Source organism: Giraffa tippelskirchi, chromosome 7, assembly GCF_054371585.1.
Source record: "Giraffa tippelskirchi isolate mGirTip1 chromosome 7, T2T-mGirTip1v1.2.pri, whole genome shotgun sequence".
Lineage (NCBI taxonomy): Eukaryota > Metazoa > Chordata > Mammalia > Artiodactyla > Giraffidae > Giraffa > Giraffa tippelskirchi.
In genome coordinates, this window is record NC_137281.1 from 115,559,353 (window position 1) to 115,582,682 (window position 23,330).

Sequence of the window (23,330 nt, forward strand, 5' to 3'; positions counted from 1 at the left end):
CCGGTAGCATATTGGGCACCTACCAACTGGAGTTCATCTTTCAGTGTCCTATCTTTTTGCCTTTTCATACTGTTCATGGGGTTCTCAAGGCAAGAATACTGAAGTGGTTTGCCATTGCCTTCTCCGTGGGTCACGTTTTATCAGAACACTCCACCATGACCTATCCATCTTGGAATGTGCTACAGGGCATGGCTCATAGTTTCACTGAGTTAGACAAGGCTGTGGTCCATGTGGTCAGATTGTTTAGATTTCGGTGATTGTGGTTTTCAGTCTGTTTTTCCCCTGATGGAGAAGAATAAAAGGCTTATTGAAGCTTTCTGATGGGAGAGACTGACTGAGGGGAAAACTGGGTTTTGTTCTTATGGGCGGGGCCATGGTCAGTAAATCTTTAATCCAATTTTCTGTTGAAGGACAGGGCTGTGTTCCGTCCCTGTTAGTTGAACTGAGGCCAGACTACAGTGGAGGTAAGGAAGATAATGGCGACCTCCTTCTAATGGTCCCATACATGCACTGCTACACTCTGTCCCCAACCTTGCATCAGGCCACCACCAACCCATGCCTCTGCTGGAGCTTCCTGGACCCTCATGGGCAAGTCTGGATCAGTCTCTTGTGGGGTCACTGCTCCTTTTGTTAGTTTACTTATTAGGTAAACATTAGTTTACATATTTATAAAATGGGATATAATATTAGGTCTTTATTAGTATTGTGTGACAGCTAGTTGTTTTAATAATATAATGTGCCTTGAAGTGCAGATTTATTTAAAATATGACTGTGACTTCCAGGCGGTGCTATTGGTAAAGAACCCACCTGTCAATGAAGAAGACTTGGGAGGAGGGTTCGATCCCTGGGATGGAAGGATCCCCTGGAGGAGGGCATGACAACCCACTCCAGTATCCTTGCCTAGAGGATGCCTTGGATGGAGGATCCTGGCAGGCTACAGTCCATAGGGTTGCAGAGAGTCAGGCACCACTGAAGTGACCTAGCGTTGCACACTTGTGGCTGTTTTTAAGTGTGAAAGGTGAATAACTCAAGTTCAGAAATGACTTGCCCAAGGTTTTGTAACTAAATAAATGTGTGGATCTTCTGGAGCCCAGTTGTGTTGATCTTTCTGAACTATTTAGAAGACATTACAAGTTCTATGTTAGATAATTATTTTAATCTGTTATTGTTGAATAATATGTACCTGCTTTTTGAAATTGTGAGTTGTTTCCTAAGAAAGCATTTAACAGTATTAACTGTTTTAGAAAATGTAAGTGAATGTTTTACACTTTTTAAGTGTAAATATTTGAAGAATATTTATCTTGAAGCAAGATCATGCTTGGTTGCAATTAAGTAATGTGGCATCACTGATTTTTTTTTTTTTTTTTGTATTACACATTAAGGTTCAAATGCAGGTATCTGCCCTCTTAGGCCTTAAATTCTAGGAGTGGTTTGGGTTACTTCAATACTTGTTTCCATAACAATTTTTTTTTTTTAAACAGCAGTGATTTATTTAGTGATAGATTGGCCATTTGTGAAGGGTGTGGTGAGGAAGGTTTATGTCTTCTTTTCAAAACTAAGAAAAATTTTTATTGAGGTGTAGTTGATGTACAACATTGTGTTAGTTTCAGATGTACAACATGCTATTAGTTTCAAGTGTACAGCACAGTGGTTTAAAATTTGTATATATTGTGAAATGACCACCAGAGTAAGTCTAGTTCTACTCCGTCACCATATGTCATTACGGAATTTTTTTCTTGTGATGATAAATTCTAAGATCTCTCTTAGTAACTTTCACATATGTGGTACAGTGTTATTAACACAGTCACCATGCTGAATGTCACGTTTTCATGATATATTTATTTTATAACTGGAAGCTTGTATGTTTTCACTCTTTTCACCCATATTTTTGTTTCTGTAACTTTTTATGGGCAAACCCGTTTCACTAGAAAAGTTAATAGTAAACCAAAATTCTTAAAACTTATTTATACCTTAATTTATAAGCACAGAACAAACAAAACCTTTCTGTTTCTGTTTTGAAATCTATGTATATTGGTGGGAAAATTTAGAGAGAGAGATGAGTGCATACTATACGTTGATTTTTTTCTCACCTGCAAACAGTATAGGTTATATCAATCAGAACCATACTGTATACCCAGATACATATTTCTCTTTTATCCCTGAACATTCTACTAAGAATGTGTCATTAGCTATTTTCAAAAACATGATATTAGTGGTTGTATGATAGTCTGTCATTTAATTTATTTAGCCATTCTTTCATTGTTGGACATAAAGATTTTTAATTTTTACTGTTAAAAATGCTCTAATTATCCAATAAACATTTTCATTTCCGTACCATAAATTTTTAAAGTAGAATAGTTGAACAAAAGGATGTGAACTTATATAAAGCCTTTGATAGCTACTGCCAAAATTTTCATGCAGAAAAGTTATACCTAAATACAGCCTCTATTTTGCCAGTAGTATGTGTTTTCATTATTTTTTAATTCATAAATTTTAATTCAAACTAATTTTAGACTTAACAGGGAAAATAATACAGTATACCCCAACCTAGTTTCCCGTACTGATGTCATCTTACTTAACATAACTAAATTGCAGATCTTATTCAATTTTACCACTTTTTTCATTAATGTCTCTCTTTAATTCCCAGGATTCTACTTAGGATCACACCTTACAGTTTGTTATTTCTTCTTAGTCTCCTCATATTTTTCTACAATTACTTGTTCTTTGTTTATTATGAGCTTGATACTTTTAAGAGAAGTGGCAGTTATTTTGTATTGTTTAACTGCCGTTGTCTTTATTTGCATTTCTTTGACTAAGTTGAAAAAAATAGTTTTTGTATGTATTGGTCATTGCTTTTTGAAGTGCCTCAGTTTATGTCCTTTGCCCATTTTTCTCTTAAAGTGATTTTTTCTACTTTAACCTTTAAGTCTTGTTAATCTTAGAGCTTTTACTTGCTGTATATTATGACCCATAGAATGGTGCGATAATCACTCTAATGAGAGCTCACTCGTCAATGATGATCTTATGTATATAGCATTGGGATCTATTTTGTGTGTGTGTGTTTCAGTGTATTTAATATATAATAATTTTGGAGTACATATATACACCTAAATTATATTGACCATATTTTTCATGATTATTTATACTAAATAATCTATTTAGTATTATATACTATTACATACCTTATATGTTTATGCTAACGTATAAATTTATAGTACCTTATGTTTGACTATGTTATGATTCTTTTCATACTTTTCACTCTTCTTTTCTTGATATCTTCCTGCTGAGACCACTCTTTGCCCTGATGAAGGGCTGAAGCTTTCCTTGAGCCCTAAGGCCTCAAGAAATGGAGCAGATGTCCCAGATCATTCCTATAAACAGCTTCCATTCTAAACCCTGTGTGCCTTGCTTTCTTATTTGTTCATCCTGCTGACAGTTTGTATATTTGCCCTATGAGATGGGAGATTGCCTGGCCCAGCATGACTTTGCATAGGATGGTGGGAAGAGTGGGGGATTCATTCTTTCTCTTCCTGAGACTTGGCTTATAAATTTTGCCTATAAAAGTGATTCCAAAACTCGTACCATGTGATATGTTCATTCCTAACCTTGATGCACCATACTGCAGAGTAGTTCCCAGTTTGTTTGCCCTGATATTTTATCTGTGGGGTTTATAGAGGAATAGAAGCTTTTAAAATTGTACTTATGTCAGTATGTTTACTTATTTTTTCCTTGCTTTTACCCAAAGATTTTGATAACTTCTGTTATTTGCTCTTTGATAGGAATCCTGCATTTTTAGTATCAGTCTTACTAATTTAAAATGGGTTTGACCTTGAAAAAAATCAGGCTGGAATTTTTCCCTAATTTTAACTGGCTAGTCAGGGATAAGCCAGCTCTCATTAATAACTTGCTTTCAGTTTTAGTAGATATTAATTTTGGCATAACAGTAATAATTGCCTTTGTGTTTTTTAACTCATTAGTAATGGAGTCATTAAAGGTTATCCTTATAATATTGGCATACAGCTATATTTCTCTTTATAAAAGTTTGTGAAGCAAAATAATTGTAACTTTGTTTGACTACATGTAATGTTCTTCCTTTGAAATATTTTAACAGGGTTATGTAACGAACTCATCACGAGTTGTTTCTAATAATTCTTCAGAGTTATTGTTTGACTTGACCCAAGATTCAGGATTACCACATTACCAAGGAGGACCAACACTTTCTATAACAGGTTGGTGTTAGCACTTTTTCAAAAAAATTAGAAAAAGAAAACTTGGTGAATATGCATATGAAATTGACTTTCTGTTTTGAGGTCCATGCCTTCATGTTAGGTTTTTCACATACTGTAAGGTGTAATGGCACTAATAGTTCTTGAATGCCACTTTGGTGGTTTTCAATGAAACCTTATTTAGCAATAGAATGTTATATTTCTTCCTGTTAATTAAGGATGCTAACCAACTTTGACCTTGTTCTCACTTGACATTAAACATTGGCTGAAAAAAATTTTTATTTTATTTTATTTTTGCTTTGTTTTATTGGAGTATAGTTGATTTACAATGTTATGTTAGTTTCAGATGTATAACAGTTATACATTATATATATTCATTCTTTTTTAGATTCATTTCTCAAATAGGTTATCACACAATATTGAGTAAAATTCTCTGTGCTGTACAGTAGGTCCTTGTTGGTTATCTGTTGTGTATGTAATAGTGTATATGTGTTCATCCCAAGCTCCTGATATATTTCTCTGTCCCCACATTCCCTTTTGGTAGCCATTAGTTTGTTTTCAGTATCTGTAAGTCTGTTTCTGTTTTGTGAATAAATTTATTTGTATCTTTTAAAAATTATATTCCACATATGAGTGATATTTTATATTTGTCTTTGTCTGACTTACTTCACTTAACATGATAATCCCTAGGTCCATTCATGTTGCTGTAAATGGCATTTTTTGTTCTTGTTATGGCTACTATTCAGTTGCATATATGTACCACATCTTTATCTATTCCTCTGTAGATGGGCATTTAGGTTGCTTCAGTGTCTTGATTATAGTAAATAGTGCTGCAGTGAACATTCGGGTGCATATATCTCTTTGAAGTATGGTTTTCTCCAGTAATATGCAAAGGATTGGGGTTACTGGATCATATGGTAGCTCCGTTTTTAGTTTTTTAAGGAACCTCCATACTGTTCTCCATAATGGTTGTACCAATTTACATTCCCACCAACAGTGCAGGAGGATTCCCGTCACACTTTCTCTAGCAATTATTGTTTGTAGACTTTTTGATGATGGCCTTTCTGACTGGTGTGAGGTGATACCTCTTTGTAGTTTTGATTTGCATGTCTCTGATAATTTGTGATGTTGATAAATCCCTTGTTGCTTTGTTTACAAATGTTTTCTCCCATTCTATTGGTTACCTTTTCATGTTGTTTATGTTTTCCTTTGCTGGATAGAAGCTTTTAAGTTTAATAAGGTCCCACTTGGGTTTTGTTTGTTTGTTTTCATTACTAAAGGAGGTGGATCAAAAAAGGCATTGCTGTGAATTACGTCAAAGAGTGTTCTGCTTATGTTTTCCTCTCAGTTTTATAGTGTCCAGCCTTTCATTTAGGTCTTTGATCCATTTTGAGTTTATTTTTGCATGTGGTGTTAGAGAATGTTGTAATTTCATTGTTTTAACATATAGCTGTCCAGTTTTCCCAGCATTACTTACTAAGGAAACTGTCTTTTCTCCATTGTCTATTCTTGCTTCCTTTGTTGTATATTAATTAACAATAGGTGTGTGGATTTATTTCTGGACTTTCTATCCTGTTTCATTGATCTATATTTCTGTTTTTGTGAAAAATCTTAATTTCTTTAAGTTAAGGAAGTTCCTGATACTCTAAATACTCAGTAAAAAGAAATATTTATTAGGTTCTGTAGCCACTAGTATGGAAGAGTGTATGATTATAGTTAGTAATTTCTCAATTAGGTTAGTATGTTTATATTCAATAAATGATTTAGATATAAAATACGATTTTAGAGGGCTGTTATAAAGTGGCTGCACTAAATTCTTCTACAGTCAGTACTCAGTAAATGCCCATTAAAGGAGTAATGAAGTTTCCCTGTTGAAGAAGAGTTACTTTTATTATATACTATGATAAAAGTGTCCAGTATGCTACTGGGTAAAAGCAGAGGGCAATTACTTACAACTCCAGAAAGAATGAAGTGGCCAGCCAAAGCAGAAACGAGGTTCAGTTGTGGTTAAATCTGGTGGTGACAGTAAAGTCTGATGCTGTAAAGAACAGTGTTGCATAGGAACCTGAAATGTGAGGTCTGTGAATCAAGGTAAATTCAGTCAGTTCAGTTCACTCAGTTGTATCTGATTCTTTGTGACTGTATGGACTGCAGTATTTCCTAGAGCTTGCTCAAACTCATGTCCATTGAGTTGGTGATGCCATCCAACCATCTCATCCTCTGTCGTCCCCCTTCTCTTCCTGCCTTCACTCTTTCTCAGCATCAGGATCTTTTCCACTGAATCAGTTCTTCCCATCAGGTGGCCAAAATATTGAAGATTCAGCTTCAACATCAGCCCTTCCAATGAATATTCAGGACTGATTTCCTTTAGGATTGACTGGTTGGATCTCCTTGCAGTCCAAGGGACTCTCAAGAGTCTTCTCCAACATCACAGTTCAAAAGCTTCAGTTCTTCGGCACTTAGCTTTCTTTATGCTCCAATTCTCCCATCCACATATGACTACTGGAAAAACCATAGCTTTGACTAGACAGACCTTTGTTGGCAGAGTAATGTCTCTGCTTTTTAATATGCTGTCCAGGTTTGTCATAGCTTTTCTTCCAAGGAGCAAGTGTCTTTTAATTTCATGGCTGCAGTCACCATCTGCAATGATTTTGGAGCCCAAGAAAATAAAGTCTGTCACTGTCTCCATTGTTTCAAGGTAAATTAAACATGGCCAAGCAGGACATGACAAGAGTGAACGTTGACATATTAGGAATCAGTGAACTAAAATGGACAGGAACGGGCAAATTTAATTCAGATGACCATTATAACTACTTCTGCGGGCAAGAATCCCTTAGAAGAAATGGAGTAGCCCTCATAGTCAACAAAAGAGTCTGAAATGTAGCATGTGGGTGCAGTCTTCAAGACAGCAGAATGATCTCCGTTTGTTTCCAAGGCAAGCCATTCACCATCATAGTAATCCAAATCTGTGCCCCAGCCACTGATGCCAGCGAAGCTGAAGTTGACCAGTTCTGTGAAGACCTTCTTCTAGAACTAACACTAAAAAAAGATGTCCTTTTCATCATAGAGAATTGGAATGCAGAAACAGAAAGTCAAGAGATACCTGGAGTAACAGGCAAGTTTGGCCTTGGAGTACAAAATGAAGCAGGGTGAGGGCTAACAGAGTGTCAAGAGAACATACTGGTCATAGCAAACATCTTTTCCAGCAACCCAAGAGATGACTCTACATGTGGACATCACCAGATAGTCAGTACTGAAATCAGATTGATTATGTTCTTTGCAGCCAAAGATAGAGAAGCTGTATACAGTCAGCAAAAACAAGACTTGGAGCTGACTGTGATTTAGGTGAGCTTCTTATTGCAAAATTCAGGCTTAAATTGAAGAAAGTAAGGAAAACAACTAGGCCACTCAGGTTTTGGGAATTCCCAAGTATCACTAGCGGTAAAGAACCTGCCTGTCAATGAAGGAGACATAAGAGGCACAGATTTGATCCCTGGGAAGACCTCTGGAGGAGGAAATGGCAACCTACTCCAGTATTCTTGCCTGGATCAACTCCCTTATGATTATACAGCAGAGGTGATGAATGGATTCAAGGGATTAGATCTGGTAGACAGTGCCTGAAGAACTATGGATGAAGGTTCATAGCATTGTACAGGTGGCAGTTTACCAAAACTGTTGCAAAGAAAAAGAAGTGGAAGAAGGCAAAGTGGTTGTCTGAGGAGGCTTAACAGATATCTGAGGAAAGAAGAGAAGCGCAAGTTAAAGATATACTGCATTGAATGCAGAGTTCCAGAAAATAGCAAGGAGAGACAAGAAGACCTTCTTAAATGAACAATGCAAAGAAATAGAGGAAAACTATAGGGAAAGACCCGGAGAAGGCAATGGCACCCCACTCCAGTACTCTTGCCTGGAAAATCCCATGGACGGAGGAGCCTGGTAGGCTACAGTCCATGGGGTCGCTGAGAGTCGGACACGACTGAGCGACTTCACTTTCACTTTTCCCTTTCATGCACTGGAGAAGGAAATGGCAATCCACTCCAGTATTCTTGCCTGGAGAATCCCAGGGATGGCGGAGCCTGGTGGGCTGCCGTCTATGGGGTCGCACAGAGTCGGACGCGACTGAAGCAACTTAGCAGCAGCAGCAGCAGCAGCAGCAGCAGCATAGGGAAAGACCAGAGATCTCTTCAAGAAAATTGGAGATTACAAGGGAACATTTCATGTAAGGATGGGCATGATAAAGGACAGAAACGGTAAGGACCTAACAGAAAGAGAAGCGATTAAGAAGAGGTGGCAGAAATACTAACAGAAGAAGTATTCCAAAAAAGTCTTAATTACCTGGTTAACCACGGTGGTGTGATCACTCACCTAGAGCTGGACATCCTGGACTGTGAAGTCAAGTGGGCCTTCGGAAGCATTACTACAAACAAAGCTAGTGGAGGTGATGGAATTTCAGCTGAAATATTTCAAATCCTAAAAGATGATCCTATTAAAAGTGCTGCACTCAATATGCCAGCAAATTTGAAAACTCAGCAGAGGCCACAGGACTGGAAAAGTTCAGTTTTCATTCCAATCCCAAAGACGGGCAGTGACAAAGAATTTTCAAACTACTGTACAATTGTGCTCATTTCACATGCTAACAAGGATATAGTCAACAATCCTTCCAGCTAGGTTTCAATAGTACATGAACTGAGAACTTCCAGATGTACACGCCTAGGTTTTGAAGAGGCAGAAGAACCAGAGATCAAATTGCCAACATTCTTTGGATCATGGAGAAAGCAAGGGAGTTACAGAAAAACAGCTACTTCTGTTCCATTGACTACACAAAAGCCTTTGACTGTGTGGATTACAACAAACTATGGAGAATTTTTAAAGAGATGGGAATGCGAGACCACCTTACCTGCCTTCTGAGAAATCTGTATGTGGGTCAAGAAGTAACAGAACTGGACATGGAACAGCTGACTGGTTCAAAATTGGGAAAGGAGTATGACAAGGCTGAGTATTGTCACCATGTTTATTTACTTAAATGCAGAGTACATCATGCAAAATGCCTGGCTGGATGAAGCACAAGCTGGAATCAAGATTGCAAGGAGAAATATCAGCTACGTCAGATATGCAGATCTGTGCCCTCTAGTGACAGAAAGTGAAGAGGAACTAAAGAGCCTCTTGCTAAGGGTGAAACAGGAGAGTGAAAAAGCCGGCTTGAAACTCAACGTTCAAAGAAACTAAGATCATGGCATCCAATTGCATCGCTTCGTGGCAAATAGAAGGGGTAAAAGTGGATGCAAAGACAGATTTTATTTTCTTGGGCTCTAAAATCACTGTGGACAGTGACTGCAGCCGTGAAGTTAAGAAACGCTTGCTCTTTGAAAGCTATGACAAACCTAGACAGTGTATTAAAAAGCAGAGACATCACTTTGCCACCAAAGGTTTATATAGTCAAAGCTATGGTTTTTCCTGTTCAGTTCAGTCACTCAGTCGTGTCCGACTCTTTGTGACCCCATGGACTGCAGCACGCCATGGTTTTTCCTGTAGTCATGTATGAACGTGCGAGTTGAACCATATAGAAAGTTGAGCGCTGAAGAATGGATGCTTCTGAATTGTGGTGTTGGAGAAACCTCTTAAGAGTCTCTTGGACTGTAAGGAAAGCAAACCAGTCAATCCTAAGGATATCAGCCCTGAATGTTATTGGAAGGACTGATGCTGAAGCTGAAGGTCTAATATTTTGGCCACCTGGTGCGAAGAGTGAGTCATTGGAAAAAACCTTGATGCTGGGAAAGATTGAAAGCAAAAGAGAATGGCTTGACAGAGAATGTGATGGTGAGATAGCATCACTGACTAAGTGGACATAAATTTGAGGAAACTGTGGGAGATAGTGGAGAACAGAGGAGTCTGGCATGCTATAGTCCTTGGGGTTGCAAAGAGTCAGACACGATTTAGTGACTATAAACAGCAAAGTTTTTCATTATCTTAAAATAATTTAATGTGTTATGAAACAATTTTATCTAATTGAAAATTCTTTGTACAGGGAATTATGCTTTGTGTACTAGTATTTTGATATATTTCAAACATTTAAAATAGTGATTTGAATACAGATCTGGGGGAATTTTTGGTTTATTCACTAATAAATAAGTGTGGAAAATTTAGCAAATGTTTCCTCATTTTTATAGTAGTATCAGTACCTAAAATGTTTTTCCATTTATATAATATTTAGTTGATGCTCATTTCTTTGGGTGTTTCACCTACATATTTTTAAAAATCTAGTTACTAAAATAGGTAATAACCAAAAGAAACCAGGAGAAAAATTATTGTCTTAAGTCTGGTTTTATGAAACACATGGACTGTATTTATAGAAAAACCTGAGTTCTTGAAACTACTTGGGACTAAGGACAATGACTCCTGCTCTCCTTCTAGTGTTTTAAAACTGCAGAGCGACTTAAAGCTGTAGTGTTGAGCTGCTATTAAGATTTTCATAGTCTGTAGCACATCTTTACACTTCAGTTTTCTCAGATTATTGAAATGGAAATGTTATTTTTCTTATTTAATGCGTTCATTCTCCAGACCTGCAATCAGCTATGTATAGATACAATTTTAATTCTTGCTCTCTTTTACTTAGGACTTTCTGAAAACCAAGTAAGATAAATAAAATGTGAAATGCTTTGTAAGCTTTAAAGGGCTCTGCAACAAATATTTGTTATGAATAGTAACAGGTGTAATATGTTCTCTAGCATGATTAACTGATCAAGGTCAAGTGATCATGGATGTTTGGAAAGAACTGAGTTTGAGTTTGATTTTGAATGAGAATAGGTTTTTTACTGGTAGAGATAGAGCTGTTGAGTGTAGGAAATAATGGAAGCCAAAGATAATAGAGATAAGTTAAAGGGTCAGAATTTAAAACTCTCAGAGTAATTTTGTTTCTTGTGTTAATAAAATTCTTATCATAAACCAGTCTGTTTGTACTATCTAGCTGTTATATAATCAGAATTTTAATCCAAAATATCCCTATTCATTAACTTTCAAGTAGCCTAAGCATCTCACAAGAATGCTACTCTGATTATACAAAAGCTTTCCCAGGTACTTATAGAATAGCCATCAGTAATCACATGCTTTGAAGATAGAAAAAAAATCATTTTTATGTTATCTCAAAGGATGAAACAGAGGAGCTAGGTACTGTAATACCCTTATTTTCTGGGCATATTTTCCCTTATTAAAAAAGTAGACAGATGAATCTATTAGAATAATTTTTGCTCTCTGATGTATGTTAAGATATAAAATAACTTGTTAGTAATGACAAGATACTATCCTTTATTACTGAATACTTTCTTTGTGCCAGATGTTGTGTTGGTTGCTTTTAAAAGTTAAGATATGAAAGGCTTTTTTTAGTAATGATAATAGCTTTCATTTATTATTAAATGCCTTCGTTATACCAAATATTGTGTTGCATGCTTTATTTTTAAATGCACTATCTTACTTGATCTTAAAAGCACTGGGTAAAATAAGGTGTTACAACTCTTACTTTACAAAAGAAGAAACTGAGGCTCAGAGAAGGTAATTAAATTAGCCAAAAATATATAGCTTATCAGTGACAGGGCTTTGATTTGAACTTAACTTGTCTGATTTGAAAGCCTGGAATATTTTTTGCTTCTACTTTCAGTGTACAGTTGTGAGAGCATTAAAATAATATGTGCAGTTTTAAAATCCTTGTTACCAAGTACAGTGTGTTTTATTTTCAAAAAGAATTTTTACTCAGCCTACTTACAGCCTAACTATCTGCATTTCTCTTGCTGATCCTCTAAGGCTACAGTCCTTTAGGCTTTAAGGTTATAGTTTTCAAACTAAAACTTCACTTAGGAATGAAATCCTTATAAAAACAAAATTTTATTCAGAAGTCTAATAAATAGCATATAAAAACATGGTTTCTCTATCAAACCCACCCAGTATATTCCCTAAGGAAGAGCCCTGTAGGCTCTGGGGAAGCTAATTTTAAAACCATTGTATAATACTAACTCTTTCTATTCTGAGCCCTTTCACGTGAATCTGTGAAGTTTTATCATTCAAGATTAGCCATTTCAACTTTGTGTGTAAGAATAAATGGACAATATAACCTAAAGCCATGAGTTGTTCACTCAGTCATCTCTGACTCTTTGCGACCCCATGGACTGTAGCATGGCAGGCTTCCCTGTCTTTCACCATCTCCCAGAACATGCTCAAACTCATGTCCATTGAGTCAGTGATGCCAGCCAATCATCTCGTTCTCTGTTGTCCCCTTTTTCTCCTGCCTTCAATCTTTCCAAGCATCAGGGTCTTTTCCAATGAGTCAGTTCTTCGCATCCTGTGGCCTAAGTATTGGAGCTTCAGCTGCAACATCAGTCCTTCTAATGAATATTCAGGATTGATTTCCTTTAGGATTGACTGGTTTGATCTCCTTGCAGTCTAAGGGACTCTCAAGAGTGTTCTCCAACACCACAGTTCAAAAGCATCAATTCTTTGGTGTTCATCCTTCTTTATGGTCCAACTCGCACATCCATACATGACTACTGGAAAAACCATAGCTTTGACTAGCTGGACCTTTATAGGCAAAGTAATGTCTCTGCTTTTTAATATGCTGTCTAGGTTTGTCATAGCTTTTCTTCCAAGAAGCAAGCATCTTTTAAGTCACAGCTGCAGTCACCCTCTGCAGTGATTTTGGAGCCCAAGAAAATAAGGTCTGCCATTGTTTCCACTGTTTCTCCATCTATTTGCCATGAAGTGATGGGAACGGATGCCAGGATCTTCATTTTTTGAGTGTTGAATTTTTTGAAAGCCACGAGTAGACCACCTCTTTGTTAAGTGGAGAAAACTAACTTTTCATTAGACATTTTAAGTTGTTAAATAAAAAGCTTCTAAAGTGTCTCTCTAAAATTTTTTTTTAAAACAAACTCATTTACATAAGCATCTAAAGTTAATTCATTTGTGGGAACTTAGTTTGGCATATGCTTTGTGTTTTAAGTTTTTGTTTTTGCTTGACATATTTTGCTCTGCCTTCTTTCATAGTAGTTATTTATATATTTATTTGAAGCCATATTTAGTATTTTCCCACATAGGAAGGTATTTTATGAACTAGTCGAGTATATATTGTATATAATAGATATTTTGTAGTTTCTTTTTATCCCCTAACTTTAGATCATATCAATTTTTGTCATTATTTATTGTTACTTGTATGATATGTTGATTATATTAATTTTAATTTGGCTCCAAAGTATATTTTAATTTAGCTCCGAAGTATTTTTACTTAGTTGTAAGCAATATTCTGAAGACTTTAAAAATATTTTTCCACTATTTAAATCATTGTAGGTATGAGTGAAAGTTCGTTTTTATCAAAACGTCCTTCTACTTCTGAAGTAAACAGTGTTAATCCAAAAAAGTCTAAACCCAGTGAAGGTGTTTCTGGAACAAATTCCTCAGCTGTATTTTCTTCAGTTAAATCTCTTTCAGTGACATCTCCCCAGGCTGTACCATCAAAAGGTAAATATGAAATGTGGCATATAAAAAGAAATTATAGTATTTATATATGAATTATAGAAATTGTAGTACAAATGTTTAATAGTGGTTATCTAAGGTTAAAAAGTGATGAATTTTGAATCATACATATTTTGAATTTATTTTAGGTACAAATACTTCATCAAATCAGTCTAAAAATGGAACACCTTTTCCAAGAGCCTGTCCAAAGTGCAATATTCATTTCAATCTTTTGGATCCTTTGAAAAATCACATGAAGGTAAAACTTTTTCAAAATTTAATTTTAAAAAGGTTTGTAAATCCTTAAAAATACTGATTGATTTGTAGTAAATAATGATTTGTTCAGCTCTTGAGATAAATATTCTTGTGGTATTTTCATATAAGGTAAAAGTTCATATTCATAATCATTGTTTTCATGTAAGATGAAGATCCTCTGGAGAAAGGCATGGCAACCCACTCCAGTATTCTTGCCTGAAGAATCCCCATGAACCGAGATCCCTGGCAGGCTATAGATGGAGAAAGGCATGGCAACCCACTCCAGTATTCTTGCCTGAAGAATCCCCATGAACCGAGATCCCTGGCAGGCTATAGACCATCAGGTTGCAAAGAATTGGACATGACCGAGTGACAGCACAGCACAGGAAAAGATTTTAAAATTTCTTTTGAGTCATCAAATTTTAAAAATCAAAATTTTTTATTTTTATCATATTCTAGTTATTATTCTACCTATTCTACGTATCATATTCTAATTTTAAATGAAAATAATGCATTATTCAAAATATCTTATTTACTAAGTTACACATATTTGAAACTTCTTAAAAATAGGCATTTTATAATGTGTTTAGTGTTTCACATAATGGCTTCCTAGGTGGTTCAGTGGTAAAGAATCCACCAGGAGGCATAGGAGATGTGGGTTTGATCCCTGGATTGGGAAGATTCCCTGGAGAAGGAAATGGCAACCCACTCCAGTTTCTTCCTGGAAAATCCTGTGGACAAAGGAGCCTGGTGGGCTATAGTCGATGGGGTCGCAAAGAATCAGACACTACTGAGCACGCACGCATGCAGTATTTCATATAAGTTAACAGTTCCTTTAGTTATCTTTTTTGTTCATGCTAACATGTACATGTCATATTACACAATGAAAATGTTAGTTTTACATTAATTTCAGCACCCAGACATAAACTCCAAATGGTAGAGCATTTCATATGAAGTAATTGTTTTAACTCAGTCCAGAATATAGTTTGTGTAATGATTATAAATTAATTTGAGATTCTTATTGATACAGGAAGCTTCTGAAATTAGGGTTTAAGAAATTTTCAAAGTGCTAGTGAAATAGGTTTAGGTAACACTTCACTTAAAATACTTTAGTAGGTATTACAGTACCCTGCTATGTCTGTTTAAAGATAGCCTATATTCCTCTTCTGTGCTGGGTATAAATGGAAGGAAGGGGTAAAGAGAAGAGACAAGACAAAAGGCAGTGTAGATCATGTGGAGAAAAGAAAGATGAAGAAGGGTGCAATGGTACAGAAATATCTCAGGAAAGATTCTTGCTCACTGTTTTAGGGATTGACAGATCTCTTGAGATTGAGTATTTTATGAAAAAGAGAAGTAGAAAAAATAAAGGAACTTCTTTAGAAAATCAAATATTGTCTCTTCATTTACATACAAAACTGTATTTGGTCTGTCACTACTTTTAGCTTGCAGTATGTACTCTATGATAATTGAACTTTGTGCGTTGTTCTTATATGAGAATTAACCTGTAGAAATGCTTTCAATTTTGCTATTTATGTAATATTTTGAGATACCTGTTTGGGTTTTTTTTTTTGGTTTGTTTTGCATTTTGGACATAGGGAAAAAAGAAAAGTGTAAATTCTTTAGTTATCTTTAATTATTTGAGTAGGTAACATAGTCGTATGATTCAAAATTTAAAAGTTTACAAGGGCATACAAGTAAAAACTTATCCTTGTCTCTTATTTACCTGGTTTCCAGTGTAACTCTCAAAGAAAATAATAGTTATTAGTTTTGTTTTGTTTTTTTAATCTTCCCTGGTCTTCTTTCTGCATAAACAAGTGAACACAAATGTTCTTATCTCATTTCTTTTTCTTATACAAGCTGTAGCATATTATATATATTGTACCTGGTGAGACTGGCAATCATTTTCCAAAATGTAACTTTACTTCCAAAACATATTATACCCTTGTTTGTGATTACTCATATTAGAAGTAATCACAACTTCATATAATATTCTATAATAAAATGCTATACAATATTTTTTAAAAAGGATGGAATCTCTTGAATGGGAAGATAGCTCTAAGACATGTTATTGAACTGAGTTGAATGTAATATGAATAATTTATGATATATTTATGTCATAAAAAATCTTACAGAATCACCAAATCTTGGTCAGGGAAGTATAAAATTATGAAGACTTTTTATGTTCTAGATTGTGTATTTTATACATAAACAATAATTTATAATAGTTTCAATTTTGAAAAAAATAAGATTTTGGGATTATTTGTAGATGATTTTATTTTGCTTTTGTTATAGATAAATAGATGACTATACCTCAGAAATATTGTTTTCTTTCTATGAAAAATACCTAAAACATAATTCAAGTATGCTATAATAATAAGAACCATATACTTATTTGAGACCATAGGGAGACTACTAAGCTTTAAAAACATCATTTAATCCTTATGAAATTCTTTTTCTTTCTTTCTTTTTTTTTTTTTTTAATAAACTAAGCATATACTTTATCATCTTTGGCTGCTCTTTGTTGTTGTGCATGGGCTTGAAGACAGATATATTATATCTTTTTTAGGGTATGGAATTAGATATTTATTAACCAGATCTAGATTACTAATTACATTATTTAGATTTCTATGTCTTCACTTATTTTTTGTCTACTTACTTGGTCATGGATTGAGAAGTACCACATCTCAATCCACATCCTTCAGTACCAATATTTTCTTTGGTATATTGAAATTCTTTTTTAGAATTGTTAATACTGTTTGTGATACAGATGAATCAAGGCTATGGTTTTTCCAGTGGTCATGTATGGATGTGAGAGCTGGACTATAAAGAAAGCTGAGCACAGAAGAATTGATGCTTTTTCACTGTGGTGTTGGAGAAGACTCTTGAGAGTCCCTTGGACTGCAAGGAGATCCAACCAGTCCATCCTAAAGGAGATCAGTCCTAGGTGTTCATTGGAAGGACTGATGTTGAAGCTGAAACCAATACTTTGGCCACCTGATGCGAAGAGCTGACTCATTTGAAAAGACCCTGATCCTGGGAAAGATTGAGGGCAGGAGAAGAAGGGGACAACAGAGGACGAGATAGTTAGGTGGCATCACCGACTCGATGGACATGGGTTTGGGTGGACTCCAGGAGTTGATGATGGACAGGGAGGCCTGACGTGCTGCAGTTCATGTGGTTGCAAAGAGTCAGACAAGACTGAGCAACTGAACTGAACTGAACTGAATACTGTTTGTGATACAGATGAATCTCTTTTATAACTACACTGTGAATGTATCCTTTAGAATTTTTGTAAAGTGTCCTTTTTTGTCTTAAAGTTTAGCGCCTTTTAGACTCACACCCTTTGTTTTCTTCTGGTTTCTATTTGCCTGATGTATTCTTTGTTTATCCTTTTATTGATATTTTCAACCCTTCAGAGTTACTTTGTTTTAAGCATGCCTCTTGCTTTAAGTAGAGAGTTGTAATCCTTTGTAATCCTACATGAAAATCTTCTTTTGTTACAGTAGTTGAGTTAAATTTCCTTATTTTCATCGATGTGATAGGTTTATTTGATCTTGGCTCTGTCATAATATTTTTTTAACTAAGTTGAATTATCTTTCTTTCTTTCTTCTTTCACTATGTGGTTGCTTTATATGTATGTAGTTTGGATTTTTAGAGAAGTTGTATATTTGTTTTCATGTTTATCCTTATCCTTCAAGTTTTAATGTTATATAATTACAATAGTCTTCTATTCTTATGGCCATTCTCTCCCATTAAAATTGATTAAAGTAGCTTTAAATTTCCTATTCTTAACCCCATTCTTACTTTTTCCTCTGCTACTAGTATTAATCAATATTATCTTTCTGAGTGTACTATTTCTTTGTGCTATTAAAAATGCTCATACCTATACTTCTTTATTTGGTAATTCTAAATTATATTCCTTGATGTGCTGCTACCATGTGTGAAGCAATCTGTGAACTTTCTTGACCTCATATTTATTGTCCTTTTATCTCCTTTCAATTGTTATTTGTTGGTTATATCATTTTTCCATTGTCAAGGACATACAACATTTTCAGTATTCTTAACCTTATTTTTGTATTTGTTTTAATCCTTTTCCACAGTAAACAGAGTCAGTAAACATCACCAGTCTTTTTGTCATGGTTCCTTTGGTTATCACTTGTTTGATTAAAGTTCACCTACTAATTTCTTCAAAAAGAGCCTGGAACAGTATTCTTTGAGTTCTTTCATGTTCAAGTCATTTGACTATAGTCCTCTAAAGCTTTAAATCTTAGCCTGGTTCTCATTTCTTAATTTTGCTTTCTTGTCTTTTGTATATTTTCTATACTTTGCTTTCCTCTCAGTTACTAAATCCCCCAACCTTCTTCAGTGCACCTTTTCCATTTTTGGTTGTCAGTGGTTTGTCATTCAGCATTTTTTTTATAAGGATATGAAACATTGTTTAAAAGATACTTTGAATGAGATTTATATGTTTATTTTAAAAATCTGGTCCTATCTTAGTTTTCTGTAGAAAAAAAAAAAGAACATGGAAGAACAGCAAGCAGTTGATCATCAATTATGCATTTATGAGTATTTAGGGTAATAAACTTTTATAGATGTACTAAATTAGACATTTCTGAAGAATATGAGCCTTGCAGCATATTTTACCATAGATTACATAGATTCTTTTGTAGATTTCAGAATAACCTCAATTCTCAAATATGACTCAGAATAACTCTTCAGTCTGAAAGCCAAATTTTTGAGTGTATAAAAATTATCCACAATTGTAATTAGAGACACTATTCTTTTATGTACTTTTTTTGCATTATAATTTTTCCTGTTGATGTTTGAGATCCATCCCCATAGTAAAACCACAGATAAGGTGAGAAGTTTTGTCCATCAAAATGATGTTACAGATGCACATCATTTGTAGTAAGACACATATATTAAATCATTTTTCTGATAGTGCTGGTGAGTTTACTCTGACTGATCTTTTTCTCCATTTTTCCTTAAAGTCAAACCCAATGTTTTTAGACAGAACTTAGCTTTCTAAAGTTCTTTTAACAGTCCAACTTTCCTCAGTTTGAACTGTTAAATATTATGTGTGTCTTAAGAAGAATCTATAAATATAGGTAGCAAAACCTTTCTCATTTCCCTCTTTTTATTGTGGTTTCATTTCATCTGTGTCTTTCAGAGTGTAGACCACAGAGGATCATATTGTATTAGAGAACTAATGTACTTAATCCTAGTTTAGCTTGTGGGTGCAACCTTAAGTCCAGAAACAAATTATATCACTTTTGGTCAGTTCATTTTATTTAGTATTTTTTTCTCCTCTCTTTTAGAGGATCTTTTTAAGATTTTTTTGGTGTGTTTTTTTTCCCCTTTAAAGGTTTCAGAATTGACAAGTGAGCAAAATAAGTGCAATCAAAGGAAATGTTATAGGTCTTTCATATCAAAAGCCCAGTTTCTCATGTGACATATGAAGTTTCACCAATAATGTAGCATTTCATTATGGCAGGAGAGGAAGATGTTGTTATTTTTATAAATGAAATAGAGTTGTGTTTAGATTGTCAAACTTGCTTATGATGTGACTAACTTACTAAATAACATGTTTAGGAAGAGTTTAAGTCAATGGTTTAAATTATAAAAGAATTACATAGTTGTTATTGTTGTTCAATCACCCAGTTGTGTCTGACTCTTTGTGACCCCATGGTTTGTAGCATGCCAGGCCTCTTTGTCCCTCACCATCTCCCAGAGTTTGCCCAGGTTCGTGTCCATTGCATCAGTGATGCTATCCAGCCATCTCATCCTCTGATGCCCGTTTCTCTTTCTGCCCTCAATCTTTCCCAGCATCAGGGACTTTTCCAATGAGTCAGCTGTTCAGATCGGATGACCAAAATACTAGAGTTTCAACTTCAGCATCAGTTCTTATAATGAGTTTTCAAGGTCGATTTCCCTTAAGATTGATTGGTTTGATCTCCAGGGGACTCTGAAGAGTCTTGTCCAGCACCACGGTTTGAAAGTATCAATTCTTTGGCACTCCACTTTCTTTATGATCCAGCTCTCACAACTGTATGTGACCACTGGGAAGACCATAGCCTTGACTATACAGATCTTTGTTAGCAGAGTAATGTGTCTGCTTTTCAACACACTGTCTAGGTTTGTCATAACTTTCCTGCCAAGAAGCAGATGTCTTCTGATCTCATGGCTGCAGTCACCATCTGCAGTTATTTAGAGACCAAGAAGAGGAAATCGGTCACGACTTCCACCTTTTCCACCTCTATTTGCCATGAAGTAATGGGGCCAGATGCCATGATCTTTGTTTCTTTAATATTTAGTTTTAAGCCGGCTCTCATTCTCCTCCTTCACCCCCATCAAGAGGCTCTTTAGTTCCTCTTCACTTTCTGCCATTAAGTGGTGTCATCCACATATCTGAGGTTGTTGATGTTTCTCCTGCCTATCTTGATTCCAGCTTATAACTCATCCAGCCTGGCATTTTTCATGATGTGCTCAGCATACAAATTTAAACAAACAGAGTGACAGCAGACAGCCCTGTTGTACTCCTTTTTCAGTCTTGAACCAATCAGTTGTTCCATACAGGTTTTTAACTGTTGGTTCTTGACCCTCATACAGGTTTCTCAGGAGACAGGTAAGATGGTCTGGTATTCCCATCTCTCTAAGAGCTTTCCATAGTTTGTTAATGATCCACACAGTCAAAGGCTTTGGCCTAGCCGATGAAACAGAAGTAGATGTTTTTATGGAATTCCTTAGCTTTGTCTATGATCCAGCAAATATTGACAATTTAATCTCTGGTTACTCTTTCTTTTCTAAACCCAGCTTGACATCTGGAAGTTCTTGGTTCACATATGCTGAAGCCTAGCTTGCAAGATTTTAAGCATAACCTTACTAGCATGGGAGATGAGTACAATTGTTTGATGGTTATCACATTCTTTAGTAGTACCCTTCTTGGGAATTGGGATGAAGATTGACCTTTTCCAGTCCTGTGGACACTGCTTGATCTTCCAGATTTGCCGACATATTGAATGCAACACCTTGGTGGCATCATCCTTTAGGGTTTTGAATAGTTCTACTTGAATTCAGTAACATCCACTAGCTTTATTAACAGCAGTGCTTCCTAAGCCCCACTTGACTTCACTCTCCAGAATATCTGGCTCTGGGTTGCTGACCACACCATTGTAGTCATTTGGTTCATCTGAATCTTTTTTATACAGTTCTTTTGTGTATTCTTACCTTCTCTTCTTGATCTCTTCAGCATCTACTAGGTCTCTACCGTTTATGTCCTTTATTGTGCCCGTGTTTGGGCAAAGTGTTCCCTTGATGTCTCCAGTTTTCCTGAAGAGGTCTCTAATCTTTCCCCTTCTGTTGTTTTCTTCTAGTTTTATACTCTGTTCATTGAAGAAGACCTTCTTGTCTCTCTGTGCTGTTCTTTGGAAATCTGCATTTAGTTGGATATTCCTTTCTCTTTCTCCCTTGCTTTTCACTTCTTTTCTTTAGCTATTTGTTAGGCCTCCTCAGATAACCACTTTGCCTTCTTGCTTTGCTTTTTCTTTGGAATGGTTTTGTTCACTGCCTCTTGTACAGTATTATGGACCTCCTTCCATTGTTCTTCAGGCATACTGTTCACAAGTTCTTATCCCTTGAATCTATTCATTACCTCCACTACATATTCGTCAGTTCAGTTCAGTCACTAAGTCATGTCTGACTCTTTGCCACCCATGGACTGCAGCACCAGGCTTCCCTGTCCATCACCAACTTTCAGAGCTTGCTCAAACTCATGTCCATCGAGTTGGTGATATCATCCAACCATCTCATCCTCTGTTGTCCCTTTCTCCTCCTGCCTTCAATCTTTCCCAGCATCAGGGTCTTTTCCAACGAGTCAGTTTTTCGCATCAGGTGGCCAAAGTATTGAAGCTTTAGCTTCAGCATCAGTCCTTCTAATGAATATTCAGGACTGATTTCCTTTAGGTTTGGCTGGTTTGATTTCCTTGCAGTCCAAGGGACTCTGAAGAGTCTTAATCAACACCACAGTTCAAAAGCATCAATATTCATATTCAGAGGGGATTTAATTTAAGTCATACCTGATTGGGCTAGTGGTTTCCCAAGCTTTCTTTAGTTTAAGCCTGAATTTTGCTATGAAAGCTGATGATCTGAGCCACATCCTGAGTCAGCTCCAGGTCTTATTTTTGCTGACTGTACACGGTTTCTCTGTATTTGGCTACAAAGAATGTGATCAGTTTAATTTCGGTATTGGCTATTTGCTGATGTCCATGTGTAAAGTCATCTCTTGCCCTTGCCCTGCTTCATTTTGTTCTCCAAGGCTAAACTTTCCTGTTACTCCAAGTATCTTTTGACTTCCTACTTTTGCATTCCAGTCCCCAGTGATGAGTAGAACTTCTTTTTTCAATATTATTTCTAGGAGGTCTTCTAGGTCTTCATAGAACTGATCAACTTCAACCTTTTCGGCATTGGTGGTAGGAGCATAGACTTGGATTACTGAGGTGTTGAATGACTTGCCTTGGAAATGAACTGAGATCATTCTGTCATTTTTGAGGTACCCAAGTACTGCATTTCAGACTCCGTTATTGATTATGAGGGCTACTTCATTTCTTCTAAGGGATTCTTGCCCACAGTAGTAGGTATAATGGTCATCTGAATGAAATTCGCCCATTCCCATCCATTTTGGTTCACTGATTCCTAAGATGTCAGTGTTTTTTCTTAACATCTCCTGCTTGACCATGTTCAGTTTACCTTGATTCATGGACCTAACATTCCAGGTTCCTATGCAATACTGTTCTTTGTAGTGTCAGATTTTACTTTAATCACCAGACATCCACAACTGAGCATCATTTCCTCTTTGGCCTACCCACTTTGTTCTCTCTGGAGCTATTAGTAATTCTCCTCCGCTCTTCCCCAGTAGCATATGGGACACCTTTAGTCCTGGGGGACTCATCTTTTGGTGTCATATATTTTGTCCTTTTATACAGTTCATGAACTTCTCATGGCACACATACTGGAGTGGTTTGCCATTCCCTCTTCCAGTGGATCACATTTTGTCAGAACTCTCCACTCTGACCCATCTGTCTTGGGTGGCTCTACATGTCGTGGATCATAGCTTCATCAAGTTATGCAAGCCCCTTTGCCATGACAAGGCAGTGATCTGGGAAGGGGGAATTACCTAGGTGGCCTGTTAAAGAATATAGATTTCTGGGCCCTGCCTCTAGACATTGTGGTTTATTGGTCTGAATTGGACTCAGAATTAGCATTTTGACAAGCATTTCTGGTTTTTCTAATGCAGGTCTTCCCTGGATTGCCCTCTGTGTAAAGCTGTCTTAAGAGAAATTCTAAAACTGAAAATTA

The 23,330-nt window shown here is 36.0% G+C and overlaps 1 protein-coding gene and 1 long non-coding RNA gene across 51 annotated transcripts in view; both read left to right on the forward strand.

The window, feature by feature from the left end:
* ZNF280D (zinc finger protein 280D) overlaps positions 1-23,330 on the forward strand; it is a 329,643-nt gene that overhangs the window by 215,123 nt on the left and 91,190 nt on the right. For 38 of the 50 annotated variants that reach the window (XR_014059466.1, XR_014059463.1, XR_014059465.1 and 35 more), the window contains 3 exons: positions 4,112-4,229; positions 13,557-13,727; positions 13,871-13,980. Coding sequence is in view for 39 of the 50 variants with exons in the window: in XM_081510163.1 (XP_081366289.1) it covers positions 4,112-4,229; positions 13,557-13,727; positions 13,871-13,980 (399 nt within the window). In the remaining 11 variants the exon portion in view is untranslated. Of the gene's footprint in view, positions 1-4,111; positions 4,234-13,556; positions 13,728-13,870; positions 13,981-23,330 lie in introns of all 50 variants that reach the window. The other 12 variants (XR_014059467.1, XR_014059469.1, XR_014059468.1 and 9 more) reach the window with 1 other exon arrangement.
* LOC145513535 (uncharacterized) lies at positions 7,047-11,921 on the forward strand. Its single transcript, XR_014059480.1, has 2 exons — positions 7,047-7,317; positions 10,004-11,921. It is a non-coding gene; the product is annotated as an uncharacterized LOC145513535 (long non-coding RNA).